Below are 27,432 nucleotides of genomic sequence, written 5' to 3'. Positions count from 1 at the left end.
AAATAAACACTTATTTTATATACTTGATGACAAGTTCTTAAATGTAGACACAACCTCTCCTTGAAGTTTATACCAAAGAAATAGTGTAGAAATCTGACAATACATCCCATTTGTGAATTTAGAAGGGTTTTTGAAAATGTGCCTTATTAATTCTACCTGTATCTTAAACTGACACTAGCAAATGGGAAGGCACACTCATGTGAAATCTATGAAAAGGGAATTCATGAAAGAAACATTCTGGGACTCAGAATGTTATTTACTGAAGCAAGTGCTTGAGAGCTGGAGAGTGGAGTAAGCATTTCTGCACCGTGACAGTACGTAGAAGTCCCACAGAAGAGGTCTGGCAGCCGCACACACCACTCCACGCGTACAGCAGAAGCAGCAGAGACTCTGGGTCAGCGGCTGTGGGGTAAACAAGCCAGGGCACAAGCCCAGGTCTCACAAATGAGAACGTGAACACTGCGCTGTTAATTCTTCTCACCAAGCACTTGCTCTCCAGTTAGATGAATTTCGACTCCTTGGAGATGGTGTTGCAGGATTCCCACGCCAGCTGCTAGAACAAGCACGCAGGGCACAACAAGAGCCTGGTGCAAACACGTTTGTGCCGAGCCACAGTCTGCTGTCTGAAGTTTCTGCTCCCCATCAGAAGCTGCACGAGCAACAGCAATGACAACCCATACACAGGCACAACGGTGTTTGACAAAGAGCTCGACAAGTGGAGCCGTTACAAGTTTTGAGCTCTACATGAAGCCAGTTAACGTCATCTAGTGAACTTTCACGCCACACTTCAGTGGCTAACTTCCTACTTCAGAGACTTTTATTTGCCTATGCTTAAATTTTAATTTAAAACAACGCATTTCCAAACATTTAGAAACAGCACTTGAAACAGTAGCTCTAGTGTTCAACAGTCCCGTAAGGTTCCACCTCCCTTGGGCCAACAGCAGCGTATACCTTGCTTGTTCAGGTTACCCTGAAAACAGGGAATTGTTACACAACAAAAGCACTGTAATTTTGGATGGAGCGACTCCTCGCGAAAGTAACGGATCCAACTTATCTCAGACAACCGTAACAATGATCCTCATTAAGTGGACAAAGCACAGAACGTGGCTGCACAATAGGACTGTCTCTCCTCCACGAGATGAGACTGCCAAGGGAAGTTACTCTATTGGTTCTTAAAATCATATTTTAAGCAGAAGCCTGGTATCTAATTTCCTGTAATGTTACCTTAATCACCCTGGCTGTCCGTCTTGGGAAGTGCTCATCAACACACGAGCACTTTCTCTCTGCAACAGGAGCAGCACAGCACATCAGCTACTGCATCTCCCAGAAGCTTCTGAGCAAAATGCGATCCCCATGCAATGACCTCAGTAGTTAAAGGAAATTGTATTTATTCTAATCTCTTCACAGGAAAATTACTCAACACCGAAACATTGCCAGTTTCCACAGTGCTTGAGCAGGGACCAGATAGTCTCTGCAGACAAAACATACAGGGATGGGAAAGACCTGGATGCCAGAGCCCTGACAGATGAAGGAGCTGCCCGCTACAGCCAAGTCAGCCCACGCAGGTCAGGCCATCCCTTCACTCCTCGCCTCTGCCAGGAGGGCAGCAGACACGCCTGACTACGCCGCCACTTACCGTCATGATGAGTTTCTCGACACAGTCAGGCGACACGCTGTGCAGATGGGTGAGGTGCAGCTGCAAATGGATCTTGTTGTTCAGCATGTCCTGGCAGAGCGGGCAGCGGAGCATGGGCTGCACGGAGTGCTGGGTCATGGCGTGCACCCGCAGCCGGTTCACGTCCGTGTTGCTGTACTTGCAGTATGGACACTGATACATCTGCAGAGCAAGACAAATGAATCACGCAATTGTTACAGCTGCTGCTAGACTTTAACAATTCGATGCCTTCTCCTACCACCAGTTACCGCCTTTGATCCTCCTTCTCCTATTTTATGATTTGCTTTTGGCACGTATGAAACAAATTACCTGCTTGTAGATGCACCAAAAAATGGGTTCCTCTTCCTTACCTGCTCTGATTTGGCCTCCTCTGAAGTTTTTGACCATTTAAACGGGAGAGGTGACTCAGAGCTGCTGGGAAACGATATTCGTTTAGAGGACGCTGGAGGCTCTGTCAGCTCCTTCTCTGCCTGGCTGCCTGGTGCTGGAAAAAAAAAGAGATTTACATCAGGGCATCCCCAAAGAGGCTTCAGTTGGACTAAGACAGTATTTCCATTTACTTTGCTGCTGTTGCTTGAAACACATACCAAGGACTCGGAGGAGGATGAGTCTGTGGCCTAACTTATACCCTACAAAGCACGCCTGGCCAAAGTAAGTTCACTCTTGATTATCCTCCATAGTAAGGGAACCGTGGCATTTATAGTTAGATGCAAAGAAATCTCAGCTATTTCTGTAGGCTGCTTACAACCTGTTGGGGGCAGGAGGGTCTTGTGTTGACACTGGACACGCAAATGCTTGGCCAGATGTGAAGGCCAATGTGCCACCTCCACGAGCAGCTAGGCTGACTCGACAGGGCAGAACTCATGCTCCTGGCTCACCCAGGACGTTTCGCCTGTGAACGCTCTGGATTATGTTCGTCTTGGAGAAGCTGGAAGCTGTGGTGGCCAACCCAACTGACTCGCGCTCCGCGCTGGAAGCAGCGCCACGCTGCCAGGACAGCACCGGCCGGCTCAGCCCACGTGCCTCGGGCAAGAGTCTACGTCTGAGGGCAATTCCCAGCCAGCGGTGGCAGAGAGAGACCCAGCCTACACCGGCGCTGGGATGGGGCTCGGCCATTCTCACACCGTAACAAGCTGAGGAAAGGTGACTTTATTTCAGGAAAACCGAAGGAGGCAAATGAGCCCAGGAGTCAACAGCAAAACACTCTGCAAGTTGCGGCACTCCGAGAAGCACATCCCTGACCTTTACCCCTCCCCCGAACCCTGGCAGCCTGCAGTACATAAATTTGTGGGACATCTATTATTTAAAAACTGTAAGGACAAGTATATTATACACAGCCCCCGTCTCCTCCTCCCCGAACACACATTCATAACAGTACTTTAATCTGTCTCGAATCGACTTCAAACCCATTTCGCCCTTAATGGGAGTTATTCATTTTCACTTGAAAGGTAATATATGACAGCTGGATATTTAATATGATGGATCGGCTGCCGATTAACAAGGCACTGTAGCATTCTTAGACCGGTCCCCCCATACTCTTCCCCTTGTCTCTTATTGTCTTTGTGAACCCGCTGGTATCCGCTCCTTGTTTCAGAAGATGCTGCCAGGGTAAGATTCAGGCAAACTGCTTCCTTCTCAAAGATCCTTCCGCTCACTGGTACGAGCTGCATTTCGACAGGTACCATCACCGTATGAAATACAATCCCCATTTCTAACCGCCTTCCCTGCCAGACCCCACCTCTAAGCGTTCAGCTAGACGCAAAGTAACTTCCAGGAGAGGGAAAACGGGTATTGCAAATAGATAACAACACTGCCAGAGGGTGGCAGGGGTTGGAGGAGATCTGGTGCTACTGAGTTTCTCTTGGTAGACGGGCCATACCAAAGCCTGCTTAGAGTTGAATTCCTTCCCCGCAGCGCTGACCTGCTGCATGCCCGGCATTTCAGCCCTGGCTGGTTACACAGCCTCCGTGCACGGCTGTGAAGTCCTGGCTGTACCTGGAACCAAACCGCAGGACCCCACTGTGCTGCCACACAGATTATTTGTGTAAAGTCTGCACTGTCAGTGCTGACATACGGACACCAGCGCAGATCCCGCTCTGCCCCCTGCGCAGAACCATGGGCTGCTTCTCAGGTCGGTCTGCTAGCTTGAACCCGAGACCCTCCCTGGGGTTCAGAACTGGGGAGTCATTAAAGATGTCTACAGGACCAAAGCTGGCCTTCCTCGCTTCCTACTAACAAAACGTGCTTGGAGAAACCCCGCAGCACTCCAGCCCCTCCTGCGCTGCTCCTCCGCTGAGGAAAGCTGTCCCTCCCGCGGGGTGCGGGAAGGCAGAGCCCATCCTGCCTTAAAATGCCCTGCCCAAGCCTTGCGTGATGTCAGTGGCCCCGATACGGAGGCTAATTGCTGTTGACATCGTCCACTCCTTGGTGTGACCTTGGACACCGAAGTGTCAGCCCCAATCAGGCGGTCCGGCGTTGGGACTGGCGTCCAGAGACCCCAGCTCTGCCGCGTGGTCCCGCAGCCACGCGAGCTCTGCTCCAGCCCTGCACCAGGCTGGGATGACAATGCCAGACACGACTTCGGGTCCCCTTAGACTTCTCTGCCCTGGATGGTGATTGTGTCTCCTATGTGGTCCGGGCTGGGTCCCTCTGGGCTCTGTATCTGACAACCACCACTTCAAACCTTCGGGTGCCATCTGCTCTACAAAACCACCAGTGAGCTGTGCTGGCACTGCCAGCTCCGGGATGTGAGGGAGGAAAAGGATGACTGGAGAAACTTCTGCTTGTGTATAGGGGTCACCTTTCCAAATAAAGGATGACAACGCTTTCAGCTTTGGCACAGAGTGAGAACCACGAAATACCTACAAGATTGCATTAATAAGCCCAGGTGAGCTCCTACAACGTGGGCTATGGACACCTACAAACCCCCTGGTGCCTCACCGGCTGTAGGATCTGCACTGGCACAGTGGGTCACGAGAAGCTCAGGGAGCCCCTGGTCCTCATCCTCTGCCACTGACTTCACCGTGCACTGCTTCTAGAGCTCACCGATGTGATGTTTTTGGATGCAGCAACTAAATTCAGCAACCCAACTGCCAACTACCCCGCAGCTGCTGAACACTAGCTGTAACCTCTGGAGTTGCGATGCCGTATTTTCTCATTTCCTTTCTACCGGGAAGCAGCCTGCTTAGAATCAGGGAAAAGTAAAAGGTAATTAAAATTTCTTTTACTTACCATCTCCAAAGTGCCCAATTTTATTGAATGCACTTGATCCAACTCATAACTTTAATCCTTCAAAGCCAGAATTATTAATGATTGTCCAGACCCCCGAATAACTGGCTTGTTGCAGAGTTCTAAAAAATGCATACGGAATATTTATTCTAAGTATTGTTTTCTGAGCTGACAGCTCAAGTGGGAATTTTAAGACGGAGACCAAACTTTATTGTTGATAAACAGCCAAACACACAAAGTGACACATTCAGTCCACATCACAGATCAGAGGAATTAAGATCTCTCTTCTGCCTGGAGAAATGAGGACACGCAGCTCGGCGCCTGCCTGCAGAGCTCTCCGGCAGCTGCGCAGGACCTTCGCATCTGCATGGAGTGGACGGGACAAAACGTCCCCGTCTGAAAATGCCACAAGGACCATGGCCCTGAACGGCAGCCCGGCACCAGCGAAGGTGGAGCACAACGCCTGTGCCCCAACCGCGTCCAACATCATGCCTGGAGGTCCAGGCCTCGCAGGAAAGCAAAAGGAATCTGGGTTTAAAGTACGATGTACGACCATGTATCAGTCAGTATTCGATTATTTTCACTCTTCAAACGGCTTTAGTTCAGATTCGCTGACCTTAGAGAAAAATCAGCGTTTCTTAACAAATGTACCTGAAAGCCAAGTGCAACGGGACGGCGCTGCTGCAGGCGTGCTGCCCCGCCACAGCACTTCTCAGACGCCTACTTCTCTTCTCACTCTTCCTCGGCAGCTTCTGCTTTTCGGAGGAGGAGGAGGAATCCTGCCAGGCGTTATTTCAGAGGTGAGATGGAAGTGGGGATCCTTCCCTTTGTGAGGTCCAGGGTCCCCAAAGCCATCTGCTCCGCATCCTGGTGGGGAGGGAGTCACACCCCACCTCCCAGCCATCAGATTCTTTTAGCTAAAGTACCACTGACAGCCCCTTCATCTAAACTTCCATCTCCCAACCCAGCAACATAATGGAGAAGCCAATTAAATGATTATTAATTCATGCTGCTTTCCGTAAGCCAGAGGTTCTCATCTCCCTGCATTCCGTAAACCAGCTTGCCACTTGCCCTAGAAATTTACAGTGGGGTTTCTGCTATCTCCATTGATCTAAAAAACAACACCCTCCCCGCCCCCAGCCTACTGAAAAATATCCCTTCCTACTAAGTTCAGCAGCCGGCCTGGGAAAAAGTTTTCAGCGGGACCAGGGAACTGTGTTTTCGCTGCCTGATGGAAAGTAAAATTCCATATTTGGCGGTGCCTCCCTCCTCAAACCTCCCCTGACATTTTCTTGGAGCAATTACTCAGCATCACGAGCCCTTGGACCAGACCGACCTGCCCGCCGCGCCCGCACAGCTCTGCAGCTGGGAATGCCCATGGCGGCAGCCGTTGCCCGGGCACAGGTCTCGCCGAGGAGCACCCTTAGAGCGGCTGTGGTTTTCCTCCCGGAACCCTGAGGCTGGAGCAGACTGTTTTATCTGTTTCCATGCCCACGCAGCCTCCAACGTGGGGGACGGGCAAGGCCAGGCCCCGCAGCCCCGACCCACCCGCGCAGCTCGGTACCAGCGGCACACAAAGTTCTGGTCCCAGCTGCCCTGGCAGGCAGTTGAAACTCACAACTTGTACTAACACAGCAAGAACAACTCTGAGAAGGTAACTCCACCGGGAGTCTGCAGTGACACAAAAGTGGCCAGAGCCCTGTGCAGGCCTCCCCGAAAGGGCACCGGGGTGTGCGGCACTGCTGCAGCGCTGCCCCTTCGTTACCGCGTGTCTTGTAACACACGGCTGAGCGTTTCTTTCTGAAACACTGTCTGTTTACATTCCTTATTCCCTGAAGGTACCACTCGTTCTAATAAGATGTTGTAGCCATACTAACAGGCCTGTATATTGCCTGTTGCTCTACAGTATTTTTTCAACTCTGTATTTGATAAATAACGCGATCGCATGATAGACAGAAGTAAATAGACAGAGATTTGCAAGCACACTTCTGTACCCAGACCTTTATTGCTGCCTTTCAGAAATGTGGCCCTGAAAACGGTCAAATAATTTGTTTTTCTAATGCTGTGTCATACCTTCCAGCCTGCAGTGAGTACGAACCACTGAATTACTATTAAATATTCATATTACAGTACCCAGAAGCCCCAGCCACCACCAGACTTTCCTGCCACGCTCTGTACAAACACAGAACACCCAGAAATCATCGCGGTGAGACGCCAGGCAGCACATGGGGCACGTGGAGGCAGCGCTTTGCTTGTCATCACGAGCACCACAGATCTTCCCCGCGGCCCCGCAGATCAGCTCATCTCCCATCGGCTCCTGACGGAGCCCTGGGAGCTGCCGGCAGCTGCGCCGCTCCCCGTGCTGCTCTCGGACGCGGCGCTGCGCTGCCAACCAGAGGGAACGGGACCCGCGCAGGCTGGGCGAGATACTGGAGCAACGGCACAAAGCTACGGATCAGTCACAAAGGTTATGAGAATCCCAACCAGGGCGCAGGAGAGTCGGTGAGCAACGCAGCCGCAGGCAGCCCTGCCGCGCCGGCACGAGGGTTCAGGTGCGCAGACACGTACGGGGCAGCGGCCACAGCAGAAGCTGACCTTGGCACACATGTAGCAAAACGCTCCGGCAAATGCACCCGAAAGAAAAGGCCTGGACTGAAGCTGGGAGGTTTCTCTGCCCTGGGAGCGACAGCTCCCTCTTTGCTGCTCAGAGACGCACACCGGGCAGAAGGAAAGACAGGGTACACAGAAAATCACCCCATCTTGTGCCCAGTGTGACCCCACCTCTGCAAAGTGGCACCCTAAACTCTGCAGGTTTTCTTCCAGCAATGGCATCTAAGATTGTACCTTTAGAACCGTGGGAAACCTTGGCATTTTTTACATTAGAAAGTGGCTGAAAGGAAACAAGCAATAATTCTTATATTTACCCATTTCATAAGATTCTTGAGCCAGCTATCAACCTGGGTGAACACTGCTGCCCAATTCAACTGAATAAACATTCCAACTAACCTACCATGACAGTCCATACCAACTAATTTATTAAACCAACGAGCTGAGCCTGGGAGATGGTCTAAACGGCAGTAACTCTGCTAACTCCTTAAAGCCAGCAAGAAGGGATCGCCACCACTGCCGGGCACCACATAGCTATCGGGCGAGCAGAAACTACTGGTGAGGAAAGAGCGAACACAGAGAGTGGAGATCAGAGAGATGTCAGCAGAGAACTGCTCACTGAGGAACATGAGTGGAAATACCAAAGCAGGGGTCGGGCGGGCTCTGCGGCAGCACAGCAACTCACCCAGCAGCACCACCGAGACGGCCCCTCCGCACTCCTGGACGCCCCAGAACGCAGGGACTGCCGCACGGGCCAGTTTTAGCGTGTGTTACCACTGCTGGGGAGGGAGCAGCCGGGTTTTGCTGTGGTGAACACAACACACACGTGCTTTCAAGATCAGCAGCTGGTGAAGGCAGCCAAGAGCTGGCAGGGAGCCGTGCAGGCAGGCAGGGCCAGCTCCAGTTTGGGGGCACGCAGGACCATTTCTCCCAGCCAGAAGCCAACAATTGTTCCACTTGGGCCAGACTGGCATTTTTCCTGCTTTTTTATTTTTCAAGTAGCCAGACTCCTCTAGGTATGAACAGAAAAGAACGTTCAGAAAAAGAGTCATAAAAACCATCAGGCTGACCGCAAGGAAGAGTCAAAGACACCGAGCATGTGGCTGGGCTCAACAGCCTCACTGGAGTGGAGGGGGCCAGGACGGGGTGAGCCTGGCAGAGCCAGGCCAGGACGCTGCACAGAGGGCGACTGGGGACAGAGTCACAGAATGGTTTGGGCTGGAAGGGACCTCTAAAGGCCATCTAGCCCAACCCCTCTGCAGCGAGCAGGGACATCTTCAACTAGACCAGGTTGCTCAGAGCCCTGTCCAACCTGGCTTTGAATGTTTCCAGGGATGGGGTTTCTACCACCTCTCTGGGCAGCCTGGGCCAGTGTCTCACCACCCTCATTGTAAAAAATGTCTTCCTTACATCTAGTCTGAACTTACCCTCTTTTAGTTCAAAACCTACCACAACGGGCCCTGCTAAGAAGACTGCCCCACCTTTCTTGCAGGCCCCCTTCAAGTACTGACAGGCGGCACTGCTGTGGCTCGGAGCGGCACCCGGGGTCGGCCAGCTCCAGGCAGGAGGCAGAGCCCACGGAGGAACCCATGGCCTGCCCTGGCGATGGGCCGAGGGGCCTTCAGAGTCCTCCCAGAGCCGCCGCTGGGCCGTCGTCTCCCTTCACCCCCCGGAGATCAGGAACCCAGCACCCGCGGCGCTGCTGGGAGCCAGGCACGCTCCGAGCCCAGCCTCCCTGGTGAGCCGTGGCACGGAGGTACCCGGCCTGGCCGTTTTCCTGGGCTTGAGCTGGTGCCCGGGAGCCTTTTGTGCTTTGCAAAACTCAGGAAAAAAGCACAATTGCAGCCAGCCTTCCCATCCCCTCCGCAGGGCTCCTTGGCACAGAAGCCGGGGTTGAGAGCTTTTTCCGTCGTGCCCCTCGTCCCCTTCCTCCCAGCCTGCTCTCGCCCTTGTCTTTACTCTGGTCCACAGAATATCCCAGCCATTAAGTGTTCACCAAACGCCATATATTAAAAAACCAGAAAAACGCAGCAGCGGGGGGAGGGGCAGTAATAGATTTCCGTCAGGATGTGCCTGACCTGTTTTTTTCAATTTCAGTAATTAGAAAGGCAGTGGGCCTGTAGGAATTATTCATAAACTGCAGGAGCTGTGCAGTATACATTTATGTTAAACATGTCAAATCCGATTGAAATCATGCCTGCCAGCACCATACTCCATAAACACACTTTTCTGCAACAATTTCCCAGCTCTCGGCAGCCCATTAATACCTCCTTTAATAGCAATCTACCACGGATTCGAATCAGGGACGCTCCATTGCACTAATTGCTCTGTTAGGTGAGCATCATGGATTAAAAAAAAAAAAAATCATTAAAAAAAATAAAAGCCCTTCAGGCTAGTCCTCTAGAAATATTTCACTTCAATCTATATTTTAAGTAGAGTTTGTTTCTTGTTTTTGTGAAAAAAAACCACCCTGATATTCTGCATCTATACAACTGACAGTGCATTAAGAAAGTCTCTTTCATAGCTGGGTCACTGCGGATGAAGTGCTTCTCTCCAGTCAGAAAATACACGTAAGCCCCACCCCAAATCTCAAAAGTCTCGTACTGATCTACCCTGGTCTGACTCAGGCTTGAGCTGGAAACCAATGTGTTGAATATTAATCATTTACATCCTGCCCTAAAAACGGAGTCAGGAATAGCCACGACTTCTTTCCTCCTTGCTGGTTTGCTTGTGATAAATCTCTCGTTAGTCATGATGAGATAATTTCTAAAGCTCAGCCATCAGGCAAAGAGCATCTCCTGTCTCCAGCATGGAGGTGGACGGCTCTGGAGCAGAAGGAGTGAAGCAGGCAGGGCCGAGGCAGCTCTGGTGCGAGGGGGCTGCTCTGAACGGCGCTTGGGAGCTGCTTCATCCCACTGCCGGAGCAAGAGGAAAAAGAGAAAGCAAGAGAAAGCAAGAGAAAGCCAGCAGTCCTGTCTAGAAACAGGGAACACCAGCCCTTCGCTCTCCACGCGGTACTTTAGGAGTCACACGAGAGCCTTAGTGCCTGTGACGCGCAGCTGCTTGTCAGGAGCTGAGGGGAACAGAGGCAGCGCCAGCACTGCCGAAAGCAGACGGCACTGCCGCTGCTCTCCAGAAATCTCTTAGGAGCCACAAAGATGTATGTGGAAAACAAGGTAAAAAGAATCCTTATTTGGGATGGAGTTTTCCACATGTGTATTTTTAATGGAAAGTATTGCCTAAAAAAATGGTTCTGCTTAAGATTATTCCGTTTTAAAATAAAGAAAAAACCAAATTGATAATTTATTTTGCAGCTGAGACATTTTGACAAATTTACAACGAACGCAGAGAAGTTTCTCCTTTCAGTGCGAGCACCGACACGGGTGCAGCCTGCCGCTTGCGGACGTACGGACTGTACAGCAGCCAAACAGCCCTGACCCGACACTCGCCTCTCTGTGCAGAGGGAGCTCGGGAGACACACTCGACATTTCGTTAGAGATCTCACAAATCTTTAAGGAAGTGGAAGAAATAATCACCCAGTGTGCAGTTAAGAAACTGAGGCACAAAAGGTGAGTAAATTGCTAAGGAACGTAATGATCAAATTGCGGGATGATGAACAGAAAACAGGTCTATCACCTCCACTTCAACGCACTATTTACTGGCTTTGAGCCCGCACTTCTGTCTCGCCTATCTCCCACTTTCACAGAATTGCATGGCTCAGAGGCACCTCCAAAGGTCAGCTGGTCCCTCCAATGCAGGATAAACTGTGCCTACTTCATTCCTGACAGCAGCTCATCTAATCTCCTTGAAAGACCTCTGAGGAACCTTCCCAGAAAATCTACTCCAGTGCTTCACAAGCTGTACCAGGAGAACTTTTTTAATTTATTATCTAACCTCAATCCTTCTCCCTTCCATTTAAGCCCACTGCTTCTTGTCTATATCCTGAACACAGAGAACAAATGATTTCCTTCCTTTCAGAAGCATTTTATGCACAAGAAGACTTATCTTGTCCTCCCCTTTGGTCTTCTCTTTTTGGGTCAAACAAGCCCATTCGTTCCATTTTCTCCTCACAGCTGATGCGATGCAGACCATGCTCTGCCCTGGGTCCTTCTTGCTCTTCAGGCTTTCTGAAATCACTCCTCAACTTTCCTGACACCCCAAGCTCCGAAACAGACAGCTTTCCAGTGCTGAAGAAATGCACCCATTTCACGACATTTTCACCGACGACATAATGCTTGCACTTTGTTTTCAGACTGTCCTGAAAAGCAGTGTCTAAAGTCTTCCTAAGGAGAAGACACGAGATACTGACTGCAAACAGGACCTTCTTCACACAGAATGAAATTGGGTCGTGTTGACATGATTTGTTCTTGACAAATCCGTGTCGACTGTTACTCATCTCATTATCTTTCCATCAGTACTTACAAACAGTTGTTTGGTCAATTCCCAGGAAAATCTGGGGCAAACGGAGCTGGCAGGTGTGCGGTTCCCCAGCTACTCCTTTAGTCAAAGATAAGCACCATGTCTGTCCCCTCGCGGTACCTCCCCTCGCTTCTGTCAATTCACAAGAGGGAGCAGCTGACGGGTCTGGGGATGCTCCAGCCACTTTCTCAAACCACCCAGGTATGAAGCAGCAGGCCACTGATGTGACAACATTTAGCCTAACTAAGTACTTTGCAGCCTGTTCCTTCACAGCGGGAGGACGAGCTCTCCCCACAGCGCCGCTGACGTGGGCTGCTGTGGGCTCTCACACGGTCAGTCTGTTCAGTGAAGACGAATGCAAAGAAGGCTTTAAGCTCTTCAGCTTTCTTGACACCACGGTTGATAGCCTTCCCTCTCTGCTGGGCTGCAGACCAGCCCTTTTCTTGCAGTCTCCTCTTGCAGCAAGTGAGTGCCTCCTTGATGCTGCCTGTCTCCCTCCCCGGTTACCTCCCAGTTTGTACCGTGGTGTTTTGGTATTCCTGCACACGCGGACACTGCTCTTCTGTGCTTGTCGTGAATAACCCGACCTGGTTTCCACTCCTTTCCATGTCTGAGGTCCAGAAGGAGATGGCAACACAGCCATGCTTCTCAAGGGAGCTCAAAAGCAGAAACAGTATGAGATTGAGGTGTGGTACCTGTTTCATGCATCGACTGTACATGAACAGTGGATAGTGTTTTCTTGCTTTAAAGTTCAGGGTAATGTTACATGTTTGAAAGCAGGACCTGAATTCAACAACAGCATGTGCACACATGTTGCTGAGGCTGTACTCTTCAGTCTTGCAATGGCTCTGGACAAGGCTTGCCCACAGCTCTGCGGGCTTATGTACATCATCTGCGTGTTCCTTTGCAGGTTCTCCTCTGAAGACTTGACAAAGCTGTCCATTTCTTACCTGCTGTCTGACTGACAAATGCCAAGAACGGGTTAGGAATTTCACTGGCAGGATGAAGAAATAAAACCATCCAAACTCAGAGTTTCTGGATAGTGAAGGGTTTAAAAAGTAGGTTCTTCGTTTTCCCTTACATGCTTTAACATACAAAACCAGACTTTTCATATAGATCAGGTTTTGAGGTTTGGGCAAAGGGCCCTTTAAGGGATTTAATAAATATATAATACTTACACCTTTGTGTGACACTTCACAAAGTCTGCTTTTGCTTAGGATCACACATTCCCACACAACAAGAGACTAAAAATCACCTACAGCCAAGCAAAATCTGCATCTCTGGGTTGAAGAACGGGTCTGTGATGGGCAGCGACATACAGAGCAACCTCAGCGAGTGCAGTCTAGACCGAGAACATGAGCTTCAACAAGCATTGAAGCACAGCTTGCTTTCTTCACCTGTTTGGACACATCTTCCAGCTGATTGAGATTGAGATTGGTTGAGATTAAAACTGTACTGAGGCGAAAGACCGCTCTTCATCCTTCTGAAGACTGTGTAAGCCGAAATATCTCTTTGGCTGCGGCTCACTAAGAGGCAACCACAAACATGGCAGGAGAAGGCTGTGTGGAGAGGGGTCTCTGTGCAGGAGAGAGGCATCGTACCAAGCAACCGTAAGTCTGCAAACCCCCTGGGCTACCATGCAGAAACAGAAATGGAGAGTCAGACCTGCTTCCTCCTGGGTGAAGGAAAAGGAGCACCACCTCCAGCACCTCCGTTTCCAGGCCTACGCTGAAGCGGTCAGCAAGTGCCGGCTGAGGAGGGGAACGGCCCTCTCCAGAGAGGACAATCCTGCAGCTACTTTCTGCTCAAAGGCAAGGAATGTTTAAAAGATTCCTCCCACTCACCTCTGCAAGACAGCAACCAGCTTCTGGGAGAGAGTAACCGAATACCTTCAAAATGAATCCATTGAAGGATTTTGCAAAGAGAAACCTTTCAGATTACACTGCACAACCCAAGTATTGGTGCACACCTGCAGCTTCCATTGCAGGACATCAAGGCTCCAGCTGAAAGCGAGCAGTTAACAGAGCACGAGCACAGGGTCTGGCTCTCTGCTCTGCCCTTCTGGGTCAAAATCTTGCTACCAGAGCCAGGACCATGACGAAAAAGCAGGCTAACAGTCTCTCGAGTCTCAACAACAAAGGGTGGGGTTTCGTGATATGCTTAATCCACCCGAAGTGCTGGCTGCTGCCAGAAGGGGCGATCCCCTTCTCCCTCCTCCCCTCCCAGCTGCCGATTCCCACTGCCCAGGTCAGGCCCAGCACCACTGAGCACCAGGGAGCTCTGCCCCACTGCCAGCCTGGGGCTGGGAGGGGGGACGCATGACCGACCACGGCTCAAACTACACGAGTGTGTCACAAAGCTACACCCAAAGACTTCACAGGGGACAATATGTAGGTCATGCTGACAGTGCTGCATGGCACGGTCACTTAAGGAAAGAGTTTTGCAGACCACTGCTCTTCTCACTTTCCTTTTCTGGATTTAAAGAGAAAGAGGGACCAAAACCTACCTGTCCATTTACTCTGGTCCTTGTCCCCTCCACTCTCTTGCTCCTTGGCAGGCTCTTCAGCATCAGCGGCTGTTTCATTGGGCCCTTCCACATCTTCAATAGATTCTTCTGAAACAAGAGAAGCAGAAAGTGTAACATAAAAATGGAAGTAAAACCAGGAGAGCAAGTAACTGCCACTGAGCAAGAGCAACTGCCAACGCTGAAGCACAAGCGTTGAGTGGCAGATATGAACGTCACCCAGTGTTCTCCCAACACTACTTGCTAGCTGGTCAGGAAAGAAACTACAGAGGAGAAAAGCGAGAGATGAAGATGAAACGAAGAATTTTGCCCACTTCTACCACGTACAGCTACTGACATCCCCTGCGGTGTAATGTAGAGTACAGTATTTGACTGGTTTGAGAAGGTTCTACCCAACCACGCCATGGATTAGAGAAGCATCAAGGACTGACTGGAGACTCCAGCACCTTCAGCCTCAGCCTTCCTCCTAATCCCCATCTCAAGCTCTTCGGACCAAACGGCACCACGTAGTACTGACCCTGGTCACCAAGACCCCCAAGGTCACGCAGAAACACCACCACTTGCTTCTGCTCAGACAACGCAAGGAGCAGCACTGTCTTCTGCAGACGTGGTCCTGACACAAGGCACGGGAGGAAGCTGCTGAGGGTCTTATTTTCATCCCAGTCATGGGAAGAGTTTGAGCACACAGGCAGTATCATACAGGTGCAAAAGCATAAAGGAGAAAGAACGCCCGGTGAAGTGAGGCGCTGAAAGCTCAGAACAAAACACAAAGTGCCACTGCCCCACCCGTTAACCAAAGCACCGGTGTGTCGAGGCTGGTGGCACGGAGCGTGTCGACACGGCGCGGTGCAACCCCACTCAGAGGCACCCTCGTCAGGTGGGATACTGCGAGCGAGATAGCTGCAGCTGCCAGACCTCTTACACCAGGGTGTAACGGCTACATTACCATCCAGTACCTTGGGTATTTACGTATAGTGCGTGCAGCTCCATGGCTACCATGGGATTGACGGGGGCTACATCAACACTGGGAAGAAAGCGTACTTTTAAGCCATTATATCCTCTTTTAGGCAGGATAGTTCATAATTTCAACTTGCATTATCTGGTCATGGTAAATCCTAGGCTATTCTCAGGTTTTATCTGAACTACCTACCCAGTTAAAGCACCCACCCCACTATCCTCCCTCTAACAAAGACAGGGCTAGAAATATTAAAATATTTCTAGGATTAAAAATATATATTAGGCGACTGCAGATACTCAGCAGTGCCCTTTGAGAATGTGACAACCTAAATCAGGGAGGAACTTGTAAAAGCAGCCAGAGATCAGCACTGGTATTATGTGGAAGCCCTGTGATTTATACTCTGCCCCTCTCTCAGTCTTTTAAAAGCTGGAAACTCTTGAGATCTGCAGGGAACCCAGGCTCTTTGCCTGCGTAAACAGGACCCCAGAGTGAGAGGTGTGATGGGCGGCACTGCCAGGCAAAGGCTCCCAACATGCAGGAGGAAACAAATTGCAGATGCTGGGGTGAGGTGAGCAGTCTGCCTTGTGAGACGAGAGCGCAGGTTTGCTGGAGAGAAGGGCTGTGAAATCAGCAGCTGAATTCACGTTTCAGAAATTAAAATTACAATTTTTTTTCCCACTCTGGGGAAAAAACCAACAAACCGCCTCCACAACCCCCTTGCTGCCTTCAAGATGCTGCCACGCAGGGTGAGATAGCTTCTCTTCTGCGGAGGCAGCTGGCACAGAAAGCAGATTCTAGTCGTTTTTATTAAAACCCTTCATTACGGGGTTTCTATTATTTTACTCAAGTCTTCATTTTAACCTCTCTGCGCACCCAGGCCCAGCCGCTCCCTCAGCACCGGCTCCCCAGGCCCTCGGAACAGCCCGGCCCGGCACCCACCACCCACAGCCCATCGCCCCGGCCCTGGCCGCCGCGCACCCCCGGCCGGGCTCGGCAGCGGGTCCCTCCGGCCCCGCTCAGGGGCTCGGCCCCGCTCAAGGCCCCGGCCCGCTGCCCCCCGGCCCCGCTCAAGGCCCCGGCCCGCTGCCCCCCGGCCCGGCCGCACAACAAAGGGTGCCCGGTGCGCCGGCACTCCCGGCTGCGACCCGGAGGTGTCAGCATCGGCATGGGAGGAAGAGGAAGGGCGAGCGGGCTGCCGGGCTCAGACGCTGTCTGGGCTCTAACCTGAGCATGTGGAAATAATACACGTCTTCAAGTGCACTGTCTGGTTCGAGGGGAATAAAATAGGACATTCATAAGCAGTTACACCATCTGTCTTTATACCATCATCATCATCAACAAGGGAAAAAATAGCTCTTTAAAATGGATGGAAGCCCAGGCTGACAGTAACCGGAAAAATGTGAGCTATGAATACCAATAACGGTAGAAAATGATTAAAAAACAAGGCTACAAATGGCAAATCCTCCTGCCCCGCCGGGCCCGCAGCCTGTCCCACCACCAGCCCTGGCTGATTCCCCCAGCAGACCCTCGTGCCAAGCATCCACCCAGCCCTGACCCTGGAAACGGCGTCTCTTGGGGGACAAGATCTGCCTTCTTGGCTCAAACACCTCCATGCTGGGCAGGCGGGCTGCAAAGAGCATACGCGTGCTTCGAACTCTTTTTCCCCCTCCGGTCTGAGCTGATTTTTTCTGAAGAGTGTTTTTTTTTAAAGCAGGATGGGAAGGGAGCAGAGTACAAGACACATCTGCCCAGGGAGGCTCCGAACTGGCTGGGAAAGACCCTGGTACTGTCCTTACTCGTCTCCTCGCTCCCAGGGCCTTTGCTGAGAACAATCCTGCTCCTCTCCTGGCACACTCTGGGAGCTCCCTGCACCCACGGACCCCGGGGACTCAGGGAAGGGGAAGCGTTAACTCCCAGCTGCCTCGTGATCCTCTTCCAGCAGACTTTTTTGGAAGGCTGGATGTAACTCTGCTCACTACACTCAGCCTAAATTATCTTGCAGCGACCAGTATTTGAGCTGACCCCAGGGATGGTCAGGAGAGTGTCCCCAGCCACGCCACTCCTCAGCTGGCTACGTGCACTGCAGAGGACTTTGAACCACTGAGAACCAGCCTCCAACAGGCTGCACGCAGGGCTCAAGCACGTGATCTGACCCAGCTTCTAACGACGAGATCCTCCAACACTGAAAATAAAACGCAGCAGAGCTCCTGTTCCCAAAAGATTTGCACCCACGCTCTCTGATGACAGCTCTGCAGCTGTGGAGTCGCAGCGGCAGCTCTGAGGCGTGATAGCAGGTCGCATGTGCGAATGGCACCCAACCATCTATCCTGCACTTCTTTGGGGCACCCTTCTGAGAGGACAAGGCCAGCATCCTACCTGGTAGGGAAAGCTCTGCTTTTTTCCTCAATCTGCTGGACATGCAACAAGGAGCTTTTGAGCTTCCATTTTAACTGTCTGCAAATCCTGCTGTCACGTTGTCCCCACGCTGCGTTCGAGCAGAGCGGACCACAATCTTTCACTTAACGTCCGCAGAGCCCCTTAGGGACAGACCTGCAGCTGAGCGTGAAGGCTACCTTGTGGCCAGCTCCCAAAGGCTGAATGAGGCCGTGGTCAGCAAGATGTAGGGGATTTATTTCCAAACCACCATGACCCTTTTGTTACTGTTTGACTGTATCTCCTTGAAGCTGTACACAGTTAGGACTCATTCACCTAATGGCTTGACTGTATTTTCCTTAAGAAGACTGATAAAAACTCCCACCGGTAGTTAAAGAGGTGTACTCAGCTTAAAACCCTGCATCCTAGGAAGTGTCCCAATGGGGGCTGATGTTCAGAGGGTGAGAAGTCCCGGCAGAACTTCGGCAGTATGCTGGGACTCCCTGCCAGGCAAGGACGCTGACCAGGACATGCGGAGAGCACAGCAGGGGTGTGGGGATGTGCCACGGAGGCTGTTTTGTAAGAGGCGACGGGGTTGACTCCCAACTGGGGAACCTCAGTAAGGGGCTCTGGAAGGCCAGAGATGCTATTGCAGCCCGTGCCCAGAGGACGCAGGTGCCAGACTGGTGTCGTTGGTTTCCAGGATCTCCAACCACACAGGGTTTACGAATTCATGAAGGCCAAGGGGACTCCAGTCTCCGCGGGGAGCTCACCAGGGCAGGTGCAAGAGCTGGTGCTGTGGGATTTGCACAGGGAGGATTGTGTCCCATTGAAATACAAACACCACAACCTGCGCACGGGTCCCCGTGCCAGAGTGCCATCCACCAGGACATGATGCTTTATCAATAAACTTTCTTAAAGAAATTTTCAAGCCGCTGGGATTCGGGTCAACACCAAGAGCAAGCAAGTGTAACCGTGGGGCACCTGGAGTCCAAGAAGCCTGCTCTTCCAACATACCAAATCCGCCCCATGCAAAATCCTAGGAAGAATCTTTTCTTCCTTCATGAATAAATCATTTTAGACAGTGGTATTTCCTTTTAATTTAAAATTAAACTGTTCACTATGGCGGGAGGGGGGAAGAGACGGAGAAGAGTCTGGAAAATCACGAGTATCTGACATCTGCAGATGTCAGGGAATCTCTGACTCAGTTACACACTGAAAATGTGCCCAAATCCCCACATGCCATCGCACAGGACCACGTTGCCTCATTTCTGCCCCTTTCAAAACCCAGAAAGTTCGAGTGCTGGAAAGTCAACAAATCCCGGCTGGATCCAGGCCAGCTTGAACAGCCCAGGACTTCTCACCTCTCCTTCTCTCAGCCGGATTTTCCTTAACAAACCCAGATCTCTTATCCAAAGGGATAAAGGGGCATTTCAGGGGTGGGAAATGCAGGGATGGGAGAGAAAGAGCGTGCGCTTGCCTCTCCACCCTCCGGCAGGCTCAAGAGCTGAGAAACATTAGCTGTCATGAACCACAATCAAATCAGGTTTGAAATATTTAGCAGTGGCTTGGAAAATGCGGTGGTGCAGCTCTGACAGGCGAGATGTGCAGACACCCATTTTCCATTATAATGGAAATATCAAGCCTGTTCTGAATATGTATAACCTAGAAAAATGTATTGATTTTTCATTCGGCATTAAAAAAATGAAATACCCTGCAGCTGTCAAAAGCCTTTTGTTAAAAGCTCATCTTTCCTGGAATGAGGTTTACCAGAAACAAGTTTTAATTGTACACAGGGTCCTTCCTTTGAAACAAAAAGAATCCCTGATGCTCCCTTTTTCAGGGTAAGTAGCCAAAGACAGCCTCTAGAAAGACAGGACTGAGACCTGGCTGACTTCTGCAAGCTGACACCGTCAGGAGAGGTGACAGCGATGGCCCGTGTGCAGTCAGCTGCACGACAGCACGTTCACGGACACGCGTGCTGGCACCGCCGCGCCGGCTCCCCGTGAGCTGCCGGCTGGCGAGGGGCGGCTGCCCCGCTGACGCCGGGGTCGCACCACTGCGCCGCGGCCCAGCGTGTTTCGGAAGTTCAACTGCTTTAAACGAGTTTAAATGCGAGGCGCCAGGGCCCTGGGAGGAGACGTGCCATGGTCTGGGTCCTTACAGGAGCCGGAGGGGCTTCAGGCGGTCCACGGTGTGTCGATGCCCTCCGGACCCCGGGAGGCCCACAAGGAGCTCGGCTGCCCCCGAGCTGCGCCAGGGCCACTGGACACAGCCTGATGCCGCTCGTCCCAACGGCGGCTGTTGTTCAGCGCCCACGTGGGATGACATGACTCGGAAAGGGTCGCTCGCCTGGCGGGGAAGAGGCACGGGGAGGGAGGGGGCTCCCACCTCGCACTGTGCCCACACGCCAGGCATGCTCGGCCGTGGGAGCAGAGCGCAGGCAGAGCTGGGGGAAGGAGGTCGAACGTCACCGGTGCCCCCGGCGCAGAGGGACACGTGCTTCCCCAGAGCCCGGCCGGCTGCTGCCCCAGCCCCGCACGCGCGAGGTGGCAGCTCCCCGCGGGCTCCACGCAGGCACCCGTCCCGGGCACCCTGCCGAGGCTGTGGCAGGAGGTCACTGCCCCCCGGCACAGGCGCACGGCTGCTGCAGCAGCACGCACCCATCCCCTTTCGCACCACTGCTGGTGACGGTCCTGAGTGCTGTTGGGCTTCAGTCCCACAGCCAGCGCCACGGTTCTTGTTCGGGGCATGCAAAGCTCCCAAGGCAGACGTCTGTCTTTTGGTTTTTTACCAAAACACCACTTGCACAGGGAGACGCTCACCCTGCCAGGGGATGTGTTTAGTGCACAAGGCTGCAGGTGAGCAGCCACGTGTGCTGCTGAAGCTGTCGGTGGCCCACAACGGAACGGAGCGATGGCAAACCCCAGCGCTGCCCGCCCTTCAACTTGCTGAAGTCTGAGCGAGAGCACAGCCTTGAACAGTTTTGTGGAAGAAGAGAAGCTGGCAAGGGTCAGGACACAGAGCAACACCTGAAACAATGCCACTGTTTGTTTGTGACCAGCCCCACAGAAAAAAAATGTTTTTCACCTCTCCCTGACATGCAGACTATCTGCCTTTGAAGATGAGACAATCCTTCTACATGGAAATGTAGGTAAATCCATTTTCAGAGGTTTTTTTGCTGTCTTGTGTTCTCACCCAGCTCAAGCTCGTCTGGGGCATGTCTCCTAAGGTAACCTTGGCTACCAGGCAGTCACTGCCCTTGCAGCTCAGATTCAGGATGCATATATATGCACAAATACACTCCATGCTAGCTCCTAACTGGATTATTCCACATAAACTTGTTTATTCCTATCATTTCCCTGAAAGGAAAAGCAGGACTCCAAGCAGTGAAAAGAAAGCACCAGGCACAGGTTACGAGAGGAGTGCCACAGAGCTCCAGCCCTGACACAAAAGCTGGTGGGTGAGTCCTATCATCTGACAAAAGGCTGCAGAAAAACAATAGTATCTTGGATTAACGACACTTATTTCTAAGATGGCCTATTTCAGAGCATGGGCAGAGCGTATCTGTGCTGCCTTCATTGACAAAAAAGAAAACGCTGACTATGAGTGTGCCCCAGCTGATAAAGCCATCCTCAGTTGCCTATCTTCTCATGGCAGGGAAAGTTTATGTGGCTTTTATGCAATTAACTATAGAGGCAAGTGTTCAGATAAATACATCAAGAAATTCAACAAGAGATTCTGCTCTAAAGAAAAAATACAGAATTTTTTGGCCAGTTTCCCTGAACAGACCTGAAAACTTACAACAACATCCATGTCTCTGGTTATCTCCCAAACAAGCTGCTTGCTCCACAGAAATGAGATGACCCTCTGCCAGACGTTAGCACCTCTTCTTCTTAAATATGAATGCTTTTACTAAAACAGATGTTATTTTTGCATTCGGTCACTCTATCTGATTTACCAGCTCCAGCCAGAGGACCCACAGGGCTGAGAAGTGCCTGCGGTCAGGGGCAGGAGGGGAGGATGGATAAGATCATGCAATGTTTGGCTTTGTGCTTTTGGTAACAAAATGTAGCAGCACTAGGAAAGAGAATAATGATATCAAAACCAGATAATTAGAATAAAAACCAATTTCTGTCTTAAAAAATAGAAGCCAGTGGTGGTGAAATCTGCCAGCGTCCTTCTTAAAGAAAGAGAAGAGTAAGACACCAAGCAGAAAGTCAAAGCCTGTCTGTGTGGCAGCACACAGCCACTGCTGTGGGCTTTAGGGTGTGAGAGTCCTCTCGCATCAGCGGGTCCAGAACTCAGACGTGCAGGGAATGAGCTTGGGAAAGGCCCCGACTGCTCTGGAAACCCTCACCTCCCGCGAAAGCCGGGCAGAGCCTGGCCCGCAGAAAACAGCGCTAACAGAAGACAGCTCTACGCGACAAGCCAGCCACGAGCTGGTCCCACCTCAGTCGCCGACCGAGGGCCGGGCTTAACTGGCAAAGGAAGACGGAGCCGGGGGTTCGGGCAGTGTGTGACGTGTGCTCAGGGCTCCTCGCAGCGTCGGTACCTCACGCACCTGCCAAGGGGCCTGGCAGCACCGTGGCCGACACCAGAGACACCTCCGGAGGATGCCGGTATCTCCGCGCAGAGAGAGAAGGCCAAGAACCCCTTACCTGAGACTGCACCGACTTCTCCCTGTCCCTCGGAACAAGGCTGTCCATTTTTTTTTGTAAACTGGGCTAAATTTAAAGTCAATGGAACCCAACAGGGATTTTCCCCCTTGAATTTCAGCAGAACTAGAAAGGTTGCTGTTATTTTCACACATGAAATGTAAAAAAAAGGCAAATTCCTTGAGCATGTTTGTAGTGGAGCGTGATGTGATTGTGTTGTCATTTATGGGAAATAATCGCAAGCCCATCTCTCCCTTTCCCCCCATTTTCCAGTCCAAATAACCATGAAAAATTACACTTCAATGTCAGGAGGACAACAAAGGAGGGGCTTTCTCCTGCGGCTTGACGGCTTTTCAGCCCCCCTTTCTTTGGACAAAAACTACCTTCAATGCTATTTCATTTTAAACGTGATCTAACAAATGCATCTTGACAAGTTCCTTTCTTTTTTTCTTTTAAACAGTATTTTGCACAGTTTAACCTAGCTCCAAACCGGAATCAGCTGGAAAGGAGATTCATGCAAAAACCACAAACACAGATCAAACAGCAAAACAAAAGAAAACCCATCTCCAGCTCCAGGTCTGCAGGGGGAGGACAGTGCGGTCTCCAACATGGAGACTCGTGGGAGGAGGGTTTGGAGACAAAGAGGACCAGCAGGGAGGAAAGGCTGGAGGTGATGGGGTGGCAGAGGTGACAGGGCAGGAGCGCGGTGCCCAGCACCTTTAGAGAATGAAGGGACCAGCAGCAGCCCTGGCCCAGTGCAGATGACTCCCCACCCCACGGGCGTCCTTACTGGGACCAGATGCCCTGGGTGCTGCCAGGGAGCCTCAGAATGGCTTCTCCTGTGGCCACCTCCCCAGCTAGCCCACAGTCAGTCAGCACTGTGCTATTCTCATCCGTTCCTCACCCCTCTGAAGAGGTCTGCTCCCCACCTGCAGCCCTGGCCCACTGACCACTTCTCAACCCCTCTGGTCTTACCCCTCCGCCTGCTCACCTCCCTCCTCACACCTCCTCCCCGGCAGCCGCCCCCTCCCCAGCTCAGTTTCCCTCTGCCAAAAACACACAGAGAAACCACTGAAGCAGAAAACGGCAGTTTTTTATAGAATCATTTTGGTTGGAAAGGACCTTTTAGATCATTGAGCCCAACCGTTAACCCAGCGCTGCCGAGGCCACCACTGAACCCTGTCCCTCAGCACCCCGTCTGCACGGCTGTTAAACACCCCCGGGGTGGTGGCTCCACCCCTGCCCTGGGCAGCCTCTTCCAGGGCCTGACAGCCCTTTTGGGGAACAAATTTCTCCTGATGCCCAACCTAAACCCCCCCTGGTGCAACTTGAGGCCGTTCCCTCTCGTCATATCGCTTGTTACTTGGGAGAACAGACCGACCTCACCTCACCACAACCCCCTCTCAGGCAGCTGCAGAGTGACGGGAGTTGCCAACGGTGCCAACCTGTTCCAGGCTCCCTGCAAACTCCGCGGCGCAGCATCGCCTGGGCCAGGCTCGGCCGCGCTGGGAAGTGGCTTTGGTGACCTGCTGCAACCGTGCGGACGCAAGTGCGTGTTTTCAGAGAGGCCAAGATGCTTCAGGAGACGCACACTCCACCTTCCAGAAACGCACATCCACACGGCCTCGCCTGGCAACGCGAGCGGAGCAAGGCGGTCGAAGCGAGAGGTGCTTTGCGCTCAGCATGAATAAGCCCACCCCAGAAAAACTTTAGATTCACAAGCAAAACCAGCGCTAAAGCCAAGCTGAAGTTAAAGCTAACTTTAGCAACTCTGGGACAAGGTACATCTTGAGAATATTGTAACTGTAACAAAAATGAGCTATAATTAATTCATGCTTAGCCTTAAGGGGTGGATATGCACAGGAGTGCTCCCAACAACCGTAACATCATCACAAACCATACTTAAACACTAAAAAGTCCTTTTTCTAGTTAGTTGTTTTTTAACACACAACTCCTATGACTCCTACTCTGTTCTCATTCTCCATGGTATCGCTCCAAGGAAAAGTTAATTAGTGTGTTGCTGACCCTCCTTCTCCCCCTCCCAAGCGTTTCCCAGCCTCAGCATGTTTGGAGTTCTTTTAAGCTTAGCTAAAAACTTAGGAAAGCCATAATTATAGTGCCCTGGTTTAGGGACAATTAAAATATTCTTCCAACACACTGCACCATAAGGGGCAGCTAAGGGAGAGCGGCGGGGCAGGGGAGCACGACAGGCTTGCAGCTCGGCAGCTGTGGCACGGGGGTCTGCGGCAGATCATCATTCCTTGTCCCCAGTGAGGAAAGTTTTTGGTTGCAAAGAATGATCAATGGTTCTAAGCAAACGTCTCTGAGGATGGTTTGCACACAGGGTGAGCCCGAACAGGTCTGAAGTGTGCAGTCTGGTCGGTTCACTCCTGACTAGACTGCAGCAACGTCGGCTGCGGCGTCATGTTGCCGGGCTCTTCCTGGAGCTTATTTCTAGGAACTAACTATATATATGAACATGGGAAATCATAAATGGCCATAAATAATATGTACAAGAAAAAAATAAAAGAGGATCAGCCCGGGGAGTGCTGCTGCCTGCAAGGCAGAGCAGGCTGTGGAGGCACGGGAGGGAGCTGCAGGGCTGCTCGAACCACGGGAGCTGGGGAGCACGAGGGGCTACCTTCTGCCGAGGCAGACGAGGAGTGCAACTGTGCTGCAGAGGAGAGACATGCAGCTGGTGGTGGCAACCAGAGACATTTCTGCAGAGAGCCTTGCTGGCTTTTAAGGGCACTTCAAACTGAAAAGTTGCGGAGCATCCCCCGGCACCCCTGAGGATAGAGCAGACGTACCCAGCCCGTCTGGGCAGTGACAACGCTGACTCCAGCCAGCTGGGGGGTTCTCCACGCTTTGGTCACCAGAAGCGCGCTACCTCCACTGGTTAACCAGACAAAACCAGCCTGAGGCGAAGCCGCGATACCAAAGCTTCCTGGTGTGATCGGCCCTGGTCTCGCCCCTCTGCTGAAGGACACGGGCCGCAGCAGCGAGGCAGCCCCTCAGACGCAGAGCTTTGTTTTCAGCCCTGCCTGTTGACAGCCCACGAGCCATCCTCCCCACGTCTCCACCCTCCGCTGGCCCCCTAGGCCAGCCCCTGTTCAGCCACAGGCAGAGCCCTCTGATACCCAGTGCAATTTGGGCGGGTGCAGAAGAGGGAGCAGATCACACAGGCGAGCTCTTGTACGCACAGCAAGCACCTGCCGATGGGAACAGGCCACGGAGACCCAGAAAGCCCCCAGCTCTACAGCCCTGGAGCTGCCCTTGAGGCCACACTTGAGGAGCCCCACATCACCCACCAAGGCAGAGGCTGCCACGTCCTAGGGCAGAGCTGCCCCTTCCCCAGGTTTGGGTTAGTGGCAGTGGCAGAATGTCAGTAATTGCTTTTCCCCTTGTACTAACAAGCTTTCAGCGGCAGCAGATTTCAGCTTCCTGGAGCCAACAGGCCCTTTTTCTCCACCTCTCTTGGCTTCGAGTAATTGAAAGCGACTGCAATCTCAGCCCTGACTCTCCGGTATTCAGCTGCACCGGGGAGGTCAGGGAATGTCAAGTGAAGCCTTTCCATTCACCTCCCCACCACCGGCGCTGCATTAACGGAGGCAGCCTGCTCCACGGCCCAGAGGAACGGGCAAAATTACGGGGGCTGCTAAGAGCCAAGGAAAGCCGAACGCAGCTTCTCTGCAGCAGGGAGGGAGGGCTGCCTGTCACGTCCCCATGCTGCATCCGAACTGCAGAGCCCAGCTGACCCCCGGACTTTTTTTTTTCTTTTCTTTTCTTTTCTTTTAATTTAAAACAGGAGATGGGTTTCTTTTCAACGAAACTATATATTCATCCTTCTTTTTTTTTTGCAGCAAGACAAAACCTTTTCCCTACGATGCCCGTGTGCCCTGTGACACATCAGGGAAAGACCTTCCACTCGCCACCAAATCTGAGATAAAGATGGGGGGCGCCGAACGGCTGTGCTAACTCCTGAGTGAAACGCAGAGGACCGAGGGAAAGGGAAGAGCACGGCGAGGCTCCCAAGGAGATGCAGAAGGTACCTGTGGCTCACAGGCTGCCCGGCCTGCAGCCACGCAGTCAGGCAGCACCAGGTCGGTAATGGCCGGTGGGCTGTGAGGATGGAGCCTTTCGGTCACCCTGGGACACTCCTCGGTGCCGGCCGTCCCTGCGCTTGGCCTCCTCAAACGCTAACGAGGACGCGCTGGGTGCTCCAGGGATTCGAAATGCTCCTGAAACCTGGACCAATGCACACGCACCGGTGGCGGCTCCAGCAGAGGCCTGTGATAAGAATTTATTTCTCTCAATTACGAGCGCTTGTCCCCAGTCTCAGTTCATCAGCGCGGCGCAGCCGAGTCAATGAAAGCTCAGTAACGCGCTAATCAGATGCACAGCGACTGCCCAGAGCAGCCGGCTGCGCAGGAGCGGCCGGTGCCGCTCGGAAAACAAGCGGCAACTTTGGGAAGCGGGTGCGCAGCCCTGCCCGCTCCTCCGCTCCCCGGTGACTCCAGATTTATGTCCGACTCGGATGCGGTTTCCCCGTGGGCTCCGAGGCACTGCCTCCGCTCCACGCGGCTGGCAGCCGTGCTCAGGAGCGGGCAGACGAAGCAGTGCCCATCCGTGCGCTTCACCTCTGCTGCCCACGCACGTCCCGCTTTAACGGAAGGCTTCCAAGGCGCTTTATGTATTTTCAGATGGAAGTTTTGGGGTTGTTTGTATTGGAGTTTGATCTCAAATATTTGTTCCCCACAACACAAGGCCATTCTGAAATAACCTGTGAATGTCCCTAACAGAGAAGGAACCTAAATATTGCCCTCAAAAAGCAAATATAGGACAAAAATGCCAGAAAAAAAATCACTGATGAGATCTCTTCTGGTGTGCTCAGAAAAACAACACTCATGCTTTTGTAAACCCTTATTTAGATTAAGTGCAAGAGGCTGCACATCACAGGAGAGGAGGGATGGATGGAGCAAGTCGAACG

The 27,432-nt window shown here is 52.1% G+C and overlaps 1 protein-coding gene across 3 annotated transcripts in view; it reads right to left on the bottom strand.

Moving 5' to 3' along the window:
- ZFHX3 (zinc finger homeobox 3) overlaps positions 1-27,432 on the bottom strand; it is a 112,864-nt gene that overhangs the window by 21,060 nt on the left and 64,372 nt on the right. Inside the window, exons 4-6 of one of the 3 annotated variants that reach the window (XM_086469184.1) lie at positions 14,436-14,543; positions 2,026-2,159; positions 1,637-1,837 (exon numbers count right to left, since the gene is read on the bottom strand). In XM_086469184.1, coding sequence (XP_086325310.1) covers positions 1,637-1,837; positions 2,026-2,159; positions 14,436-14,543 — 443 coding nt within the window. The remainder of the gene's footprint in view (positions 1-1,636; positions 1,838-2,025; positions 2,160-14,435; positions 14,544-27,432) is intronic. The other 2 variants (XM_086469186.1, XM_086469187.1) reach the window with 2 other exon arrangements.

This window comes from Leptosomus discolor, chromosome 8, assembly GCF_034619465.1.
Source record: "Leptosomus discolor isolate bLepDis1 chromosome 8, bLepDis1.hap2, whole genome shotgun sequence".
Lineage (NCBI taxonomy): Eukaryota > Metazoa > Chordata > Aves > Leptosomiformes > Leptosomidae > Leptosomus > Leptosomus discolor.
Note: the sequence above shows the minus strand (reverse complement) of the source record. Positions and strands in the feature narration are given on the sequence as shown.